We start from the raw sequence: 9,455 nt of genomic DNA, 5'->3' as shown, positions 1-9,455 counted from the left end.
TACAAGGTTGTATATTTTTTAATACAATTATTTTCTTGTCTTGTATAATACCTGGGCTCACATCGTTTCGAGTCATCATATAAAGCGACAAACTATCATCCTCATGCACATTTATTGCATAATAACAATTCCTAGGCACTTGGTGAAACTCAGGCAGTATTTGACAGTACCTCTATCTGGACTATATACACAATTATAAATCTTTGATCTAAATTGAAAAAAAGGATATATACACAGTGAGTTAATGACACTGAAGTATGCATTCCTGAAACAGGCGCTATATCGGAATACAGGATTATTCCGACACACACACACACACACAGTCCCCTAGCCGTGAATACTGAGGGATCATGGCTGCATACGGAAATGTTGAGCACAGCAGGACACAGGGTTGAGATTGTCAAAAGCTTCAGACTGATAAGGGCGAGGTAACGGGAAATATAAATCCTCCTTTCATAGTGCAATTAAAAGATAAGATTATAATTTCAAGTCAAAATAGGAAACTCATTGAGAGGAAAAATAAAAATATCATGATCAAATCATCTTGGCCTTTTAAATTCCAGAATTAAAAAAAGATTTCAGCTATTTTTCCACCGACATCACAAAATGAAAGTTTAAATTAATCGTGACTTTAGGGACAATCCGCTGCATGAAAATATACATTATACAGATAATACTCTTATTTGAACATTATTTTTTTACAAACAGGCCTATTCTTTCAATAGCAAAAGCATAGAGATATAAAAGAGTCATAAATAAATGTTGAATAATAGCTTATTGTCTTCTTTCTATTTTCGTATATCTTAGAAAATTGTAGGTCTCTGCGTCCCATTCCAAAAAACATAAATATGATATAGCTACCTCACTGTAGAGCCAACCCGTACATAAACTGATTGATAAAAGTCAGATGGTATGGCAAATGAACATGTTACAGTGTTCTATAAAAGATTCCGTTAGACAGTGTACGTAAATCATCTTAAATAAAGCAATTTCGTAGACAAAATTCAAACCATACAAAAGGACTAAATTATCCACACCACGTCCTTGTGGTTTCCGAATAATCACTAATGTACAGATTGTGTATCGAGCTACTCCAACAGGTGAGCCCTGAGAATGTGAGCGAGGCGTGATTTCTCCTCAAAACCAACCAGTCATAATTAAGACTTTTAAAAAAACGAGAAGACTATTTCCATTGCTGTATTGCAACAAGTCATTATTTTCCAGACTTTCTTTTGTTTTTCATCCAGTGTAAGTGACGTTTAAGAGTTTTCTAACTTTGGTCCTTTCCAGTCCATCAGATGTCTCTGCCGATGGACCATACACGTTTCCTGACGTGCGAAGACCCTGCCGCAAAACCAGCACCGGAATTCCTTCCGAACATCCCCGCTAGGAGCGGCTGCCGCGACCACTTCGTACTTTTTCCTGCTCAACCTACGGAGTTTCAGTTTCAACACAAATCTCTCCCGTACAGAGTTTTTAGCGTTCCCCGCGGGATCAGGTACAGCATTTGCATCACAGTTTGCGGTTGCTAGAGCACTGACTGTTTTCCGTGACAGCACGACCTTCTGCACCTCCCCTCTGTACCTGTTGAGGACCTCCATGATCCTGGCAACCTCGGGGATGTCGGCGTCCGGGTGATTTAGCACCACAACGGGCTGGTCTCCTGCTGGACGCCTCACCAGCTGAGATGGATTTATGGCTACTAGCTTCAGGGTCCTCTCCTGGTTCTTTGGCAGCCACTGATGCCCAGACGGCGAAGAGGGCTCCGTTAAGATGGCTTCACTTGAAGACGAGTTGCTGAGGAGATCAGGGTGGAGGAGGTCAGCAGGCGCTTCACTGACTCTCACCCCCTCAACACTGTGCTCTGAAGAGAGAGCATGGCTTACATCTGTATGGGTGACTTTACCTGCAAGACAAAATGTGAAAATGTTAGATTCAAAACAGACTGGTATGCTATTGCTGTTGATCTTAAAATAAGAATGTGACAATGAAAGATAATATTGCAAGTGAAAAATCTCAACTTAATTTAGTGCGTATCTACGGTACATTGTTTGTTACATTGAAGCATGTGGAAGCAAGGAATTCATGGTGAATTTGGATGTACCACGTAAACTCAATAATTTGTTGTTGCTCTTCTTTCTATTTTTGTGTTTAACAATTTGCTCCCACTGGAAAAAGGACTTGTTATTACACTTCGAATAAATTATTTTAAATTGAACCGATATGCCAGTTATATGACACTTCATACATCTTGCGTTGCTGTCAGTGGTGAAAAAAGTGGTTTATTTATCCTGTTTTTATGCAGGGGGACCGTATCATTTAAGGTTATTTGTTTGTCTTATTATTGAAGAGGATGCTCTCTTGAATAAAAGTATGCTTCCTATATGTGAGAAAAAAATAAAAGTGATCCTATCCAATATATAAGGTGAATTGATTGTTTCAGCACATTTAGTTTTTTTATCTGGATTGTGTTATGAATTATTTTAGCCATGATAATAGTGACATGCACTTTTCATATGAAACAATATCTTGCTTGAAATTCAAGCAAGATATTGAAATACATGTCAAGAAAAAAGGCAGTCCATGTTAAATCCTTAACCATTATCGTCTGCATAGAAACTGTAATCTTACCCTGTGCTGTGATTACGGGTTGGGAAACAGGGGACGCCTGGGTGGAGCTGCTGTGAGGAGTCTCTCCATCAGCTGCTGACACATGGCAGTCCGTGTTACTGCCGGATGTGTGAAGTTGAGCATTCCCGGGGCACACTTCAGTCCCAGCTATCAGACCCGTCTCACAAGCCGCACCGCCCTCGTCGACTTCTGCTTCCGGTGGCTTGTCAGACTCATGTCCCATCTCTTGATGCATCAGTGGCAAGCCTTTGAGCTTGAAAGGTGTATTTCCGTCCGTATTTTTAGACCTCGTTGTCTTTGCAGCACAACTCGGGGTCAGTTCTTCCCCTTGCTTTGGCTGTGGATTTTGAGTGACGGCTTTAGAAAGGTCGTCTGGATCAGATTCGGAAGCTTTGGTCAACTTTTGCTGGTGTTCTTCTGTTAACTCTAATTTGACATGAGTGTTGGGAGGTACATCCGTCTGACCACAACCTGATGGAGACAAAGAGCTTTGAGTCACCCACTGCTTCTCTTTCACTGGGTTCTTCTTCAACACTATCTTTAATGCAGACCCTGACGATCTTTTAGCCACTTTTTTAGATCTGGCCCTTCTTTTCCGCCTTCGCTTCTTATTATTTGGTAAGACTTTATGAATGGATGTCTGCTCTTCGCCCTCATTTGTCGACTCCAGCTCACAGGAGATGTTATTCCTATCTTCGTGCATAGGCTCTTCAGGTTTTTTACTATTATCCTCCATTTCCTGATCTGTCTTTATTTCCCGATTCTCTCGGTTTTCCTGCATTTGACCACATGCGGATGGCTCGCTCTGGGCTGGCAACATGTCATTTAGTTTGGTTTCGGTCTGTGGACAAGGTGATTGATCGCTCAAATTGGATTGATCCATCCATCCATTTTGATCAACTTCTCTACGAGCATCATCAGGAGCACTTTCAGGGGAATGAGTTTCCTTGTCTAATGATGTCATAATTTTCAACCTTTTGCCGTTGGTAGCACCGTTCTGAGACACAGTCATCTTGTTCTTGGCGGTCAGGAATGCGAGATTTGACGCATTGGAGAAAATACCATTCTCTGACTTTGGGTAAAGATTAATATCTTGAGGTACATTTGACAAAACGGTTTTAAGAGCCTTGGACCATTTCTGCTTGCCAGTTTCTCCGGCAACAGATTTCATCAAAAACTGTTGAGTCTCCTTAAGTGTTGTTTGGGGATCTGACAGATGGCAGTATTTATCCAGGAACTCTTTCCCTGGCAGAGAGAGGCAGTCCTGTGTCAGCCAACACATTTCCCTAACTGCACTTCTCGTTAATCTAGACTTCATTTTTGGGATAGGGTCATTTGGTTTCATTGCAATGGGGTGGACCTCCTCCTCCTCCTCTTCCTCTTCCTTTTTCTTCTTCTGATTACCATTCTGGCAAACGTGGACAGCTTTAACGTGCTTAGTAAGCAACCATTTTTGAGATGCATCAAAGCCACAGTGCTGACATCGTAAAGATTGAGTGTTTGCTTTGGACCCTAACTTTTTCCTGCCCCTTGTGCGTGGAGAAAGATCCTTACCTTCCTCCAGTCCAAAATGATGTGCATACATGTGCTCTAAAAAAACACCAACATCACCTGTGGAGAATTTCTGACACATTTCACATGAATATTTGCCATTTTGGCTGTGATACATAGTCAAATGTGCATTGAAATCAGGCCATGTGCGCTGAATGTTGTCTTTACAAATGCTGCAACAAGAAAAAGTGTCCTTGTGGCTTAATTGATGAACGTGAAGGTAGGAGAGCTCATGCGTACTGAAAGTACACGTAGGACAGGAGAAAACAGGCGGGCTCCCTCTGTGATTTACCTTGAAGTGTTTCACTAAGTCTTTGGGAACATATTCTGAGTTGTCCTTGCATTGTGAGCATGTAAACCTGAGTGTATTTCCATTGTCGTTAATCCTGTGCTGACCCTGCTGTGCTTCCTGGGGGGGCTTCTTTGATGAAGGCCACACTGTGCTTTGCTCCCACCCCTCTGCTATCTTCTTTGGTCCACGCTTATCTTCACTTTGCATAGTTGGGGGTTGAACGACTGTGTTCCTGAGGTGGGGCCGTTTGTGCCAATCTCTATTCTTCTTGTTGCCACGCCGTTTATTATCTCCTCTGGAGGTAGCTGCGTGAATATCCCCCGAATCCATGTTTCTTCCGTCAGATTTCTGAAAATGAAGGCAAACAAATAATTATTGAAAACATATATATAGATTCACGGCCAAAGAGGGGTTCTTTGAAATGGGTTCCATATAAAGCTTTGCTTTCACAAACAACATGTTATGCGAGTTAAGACCAGGGATGCCAGATAACGATAGATGAGATATTTGTACATTTATTTATCTTCATTTAACAAAAACAAAATATGGATCCTACATCTGTGTTTATATGTCTTACAAAAAGCTACTAGCTTCTATTAAAGGCTTGTTTGAAGCGAGTTTGCATTAGATATATGATATATATGATACTAATGTCAACTTTCTTTAAAGAAATTAACACTAGGTTGTTTTACTTTTATGCGGTGTAAAAAATGTGTTTAAATATGTGCAATTACACAAATGTATTCCTATTTTTAATAGTGTTTATGTTGTGTTTCTTTATCTTAATGGGGACATGCACAAAGAAAGCAATATAAAACATGTAAAGATATAATTCACAACTAGATACAGTATACCGCCTGTACTCTCGGCAGGTATGTAGTAAAATATACTTCAAGAAAGATTAAACCATACTAGAGATTACCGTTATGACTCACATACATTAAATATCCTCAAATGTATTATTCTTGAGCCTCTGGCGATTGCTTAATGCTGTTGTTTCCACAGTAAATCCATAAAAATAAGCTGCATAAAGTGGAACTCTGCGTGTTATTAATGTTAAGTCCACCTGTTGCTGGCTAGGGTTCAAAACGCCTCTGCTTGGACATAATGCCTGATGGAACACACTCAGATCAGGTATAACACAACACAGTTAATGTATCAGTTCCCAGGTGCATGGAACTGCACTTACACTCACCTGCACACACAATCATTGTGAACTTGCATATAACCCAGGCAAATGCACTACGGTGAAAAGCGACATTTTAAAGGAAAAACAAAATCACACAACAATACAAGAAAGGCTCGACGTATGACTTTTACGGAGCATTTTCGTCGGTGAATCGTGCGGCCATTGTTGTGCAGTTTGACTTGACCACAACAAAGTGATGAGACTGCCTTCGTAACAAGCAACGGCCACCTTGGGAATAGGGAAGTTACGATAAAACTATCCCACTGTAATTAAATTAGAACCGTTTACCTTTCAAGTACAAACACACGCGGCTATTCACCATAGGCCTAAGAGCTAACTGTTATAACGTTTTCTGAAATAGCGTTTGAGTGATTTATATAACGTGACGCGACGGTAGCGTACAAAGACGAAATAACTTGAAGAATAAAAAGCGTGGCAACAAAGTTACGCCACAATAGTTTTTTTAATCTTGCATCGAGTTATCACTGCAGATAAAATACCCGTGAGTACAGATACAACATAAAGCCGTAGTTGTGTGTGTAGTTGTCTCGGTTTTTACCTTTTCTTTTGTGGAGAGCTTGACAGCTCAGCGAGTGGCAGCCATGATGGTTTCATACGGGGATTACAGCCTCTGAGCTGCTTTAGCCTTTAGCCTGGTGCCTCCAACAGACACAGTGCTGTCCCGGGGCCTACATCTATACACCGAGCCGCTCAATGCAAACATGTAGTAATACGATCATATGGTGCTCACGTTTGTCAGAATGTTGTAGAAGCAACCCCAACTCCAAAATGAAGTAAAACAAACAAAGTAGCAACAATTGGAAGCTACACACGTCAAATTAGTCCAAAGTTACTATACACCACTGGTCAACTTTGGACTAATCGGGTGCCCTTTGTGTCCCCCAAGCTTACTTCAAAGATTTTAAATGAAAGGAAACTACAAAATGTATTTTTAAAGCACTGAATTAAAGGAACAGGGTGTTTTGCATTACAATGTAAAACTAAATATATATATTTTGTTTTTGTTTTATAATAATTAGTTGTCTTTGTAGTAGACAACACACATTTTTGCATGTCCTCACTGAGCATCATCGCATATTCATTGAATATTAAACAAATAACAATGGCCAATTATACCAACATGATGATGCTAATATAATCATAATGCGTGTATACCTTAACTGAGAAAAAGAAATCTGAAAAAATACATAAATGATCTATTAAATTGCACTATTGACACTCGTCCCCCAGTTTGTTTCAACCCCGTCACGCTATACATTTTACCCCCATATTAAAATAATGGATCAGTCCATGTGTCATCTGCATTGAGGGAGTGACATCACAGAAGTCTATTGAGGAAAAGGCGGCAAAGAAAGGCAAGTGTCAGTGTCTTTTCTTACCTATATTTCATTATGTTATTGTCGGATTTAGATTGTCAAACTCAACATTTCAACTCTGTTGCATGAATTACTTATAGTAAACAATTATTTCGGAAAAATTAAACAATAGTTTTGCAAAATATTACAATGTTATGATGTCCTTAAATTCCATCAGCTAAACAAGGCCTCATGGCTACTTTTTGCCAAAAACTTCAACCCCGTCACATTCAACCCCGTCACATTTTTTCAAGGAAATTTCTAGTAATTATATATATTTTGTGCTTGAGGTGGGAACATTTGTTTTCTCAAAGTTTTACGTAGTCCACTACCAGATGTTATGATCAAAAATGCAAAAAATTCAGTTTAATTTTTCAAAAATGTAAAGACCCAAAAGGCACCCGATTCAGAGAATCACCAAACTAAGTAGATAGGCCTACTCAAGTAGGCTACTGTACTTAAGTACAATTTTGAGACTTATACTTGAATTGAGTATTTCCATTTTATGGTGCTTTGTAGGCTACTTCTAATCTGCTACAAATCCTTGTGTGCCTCCACTACATTTATTTAGTTTTTTAGTTACTTAACAGATTTGGATTTATGATGTGAAATATAATCAACACTTAAATAAGAAACCTGGAGTAAATTCACAAGCTACCCTGCAGTATATAAAGATAATTAAAACTAGCTGCATATTATATTTTATTCTAATCTATTTGCACTATTTTTATTTAGCTTTTATTTATAAAATATTACTTTTGGTACTTTAAGTATATTTTGATGCTAATACTTTTGTGCTTTTACTTGAGTAACATTGAATGCAGGACTTTGACTTGTAACAGAATATTCCTACACTCTACTTCTACTTTTACTTAAAGTGGACCTATCATGCTATATTTGAAACATATATTGTAGTGCCATACCTATATAAAGTATACATATATATATTTTTTCAAAATACCAAACAGATCCTGCATTTTAGCCATGCCTCATTTCGCTCTATTTGCTCATTCCAGCCCTGTTTTTGCAGGGGGCTGATTCTGTGAGCTGCAACTGACCACGCCCCCCCTGCAGGAGAGGGGAGTTGGCAGTTACTTTGGCATTAGGGCAGGGATATCTAGATACTTTCCAAGGTTTGACATAATGAATTGTGCTACTTTTAAAGCAAGCAACAATGTTTTCAAATCTGTAATCAAAAAGCTCCTCAAAAACACTATTGAAGCAGTTCCTGCCATTGCTACGTTCAATAGTTCAAAACAGTAACAACGGACTATTTTTCGTAGCGGATGCATGTCAATTTAAATCAATACATAAAACTATTTTTTAAATCAATAAAATCATTTTCTAAATCCATAAAAGCATTTCAATTAATATTGGGAGTCATGTCGTTACTTTGTTGAGAATGTGGCCATGTAATAAGCAGGATAATGTGCAGCGACTTGGTCATTATGGGCGATCTAGATCCCTCCGCTTTGCGTCGGGCTCCTGATCAGCCTGTTGGTGCTCTTTTCCCCATAATGACCGCGTCGCTGCACATTATCCCTTACATATGATTATATAGAGTCATTATTCATTTGTTTTAAAGCAGGAGGCGCAAACGCTTGCCTCGGGGAGGGAGAAAAAGAGCCACAGCGGAGAATAAACAGAAGGGCAACCATGGCAACCATGCAAGGGAAGTCTTCTTCGCTGCTTTGTGGCAGACTACAGCGCCACTTACAGGCCTGGCATATGCACTACATCGTCTCCAGCGCTTTCGAGCAGCAATGGCCGGCCGTGGCCCAACCCCACATTCCCTGATAGGTGGAAAATTGACCAATAGCCGTAGCGCCACCGTCCTGACGTCAGGACAGTGTCAAATCTGGATCAGTCAGTATCAGATCCGTTGCTGTATGCAGATTCCGTTGCAGCCCCTTTTTAGAGATTTGGGTATGGCGGAAAAGAGAGAGGGTTGTGTTTTCTGAACCACTTGGTGAGTTACCTCGGACACCGGCGGGACACAATTAATAATCATTGTATAAAAAGACACGTACAAAAGTGCATTTTTCATGGATGGTCCCTTTAAAGTTAAAATGACCAATTCCAGTATTCCAAATACCTTTTTACAGAAAAAATTGTGGCTCAATGAAAAGATCATATTTTTTTTGGCTAAGATAAGCCAACTGTTCCTGATGTGTCATTTGTATCCGATAATACTTAAGCCATCAGTATGTTGGCCTCTAATGTTGGAGCTATTTTTAACTTCTTTAGATAATTATGTAGTAAAGATCTGGGTGGTCTACTACTCGGGCTCCCACACTACTAAAAGTCCCAAGATAAATGTTGAGGCTCTCAGATGGGTTTAAGGTAGAGAAAAATGACAGAGGAAATCGGACTTAATTGTGACAAGGGCCTCCAAGTTAAGTACCACAGCACTTGT

General features: G+C 39.7%; 2 protein-coding genes across 3 annotated transcripts in view; both read right to left on the bottom strand.

The window, feature by feature from the left end:
• Positions 1-3: 3 nt before the first annotated feature.
• znf518a (zinc finger protein 518A) lies at positions 4-6,485 on the bottom strand. Of its 2 annotated transcripts, none has more exons than XM_010769119.1 (3): positions 6,223-6,485; positions 2,632-4,822; positions 4-1,906 (listed from the first exon to the last, which is right to left on the bottom strand). In XM_010769119.1, exons 2-3 carry the CDS (start codon positions 4,802-4,804, stop codon positions 1,260-1,262), a joined length of 2,820 nt encoding a protein of 939 aa, XP_010767421.1. In that variant the 5' UTR covers positions 4,805-4,822; positions 6,223-6,485; the 3' UTR covers positions 4-1,259. The 2 variants fall into 2 exon arrangements, with proteins under 2 accessions (XP_010767421.1, XP_010767422.1); XM_010769120.1 differs by lacking the exon at positions 6,223-6,485 and adding an exon at positions 5,670-5,738.
• The window catches only part of gabrg1 (gamma-aminobutyric acid type A receptor subunit gamma1), a gene marked incomplete at its 5' end in the record, with an annotated part of 16,232 nt that continues 12,327 nt past the window's right edge, over positions 5,551-9,455 (bottom strand). The window contains one exon of the mRNA XM_010769121.1: positions 5,551-5,585. Coding sequence (XP_010767423.1) covers positions 5,551-5,585 — 35 coding nt within the window. The remainder of the gene's footprint in view (positions 5,586-9,455) is intronic.

The sequence above is a fragment of the Notothenia coriiceps genome, unplaced genomic scaffold (assembly GCF_000735185.1).
Source record: "Notothenia coriiceps isolate Sejong01 unplaced genomic scaffold, NC01 NC01_scaffold00006521, whole genome shotgun sequence".
Classification (NCBI taxonomy): Eukaryota; Metazoa; Chordata; class Actinopteri; order Perciformes; family Nototheniidae; genus Notothenia; species Notothenia coriiceps.
The sequence above is the reverse complement of the archived record's forward strand: the minus strand, read 5'-3'. Positions and strand labels throughout refer to the sequence as shown.

Excerpts from the sequence above, each read along its gene's own strand:
- znf518a (XM_010769119.1), bottom strand. The coding sequence starts at position 4,804 with ATGGATTCGGGGGATATTCACGCAGCTACCTCCAGAGGAGATAATAAA. Across the intron at positions 1,907-2,631 it reads ACCCGTAATCACAGCACAGG|GTAAAGTCACCCATACAGAT; the intron begins GTAAGATTACAG and ends TTTGTCTTGCAG.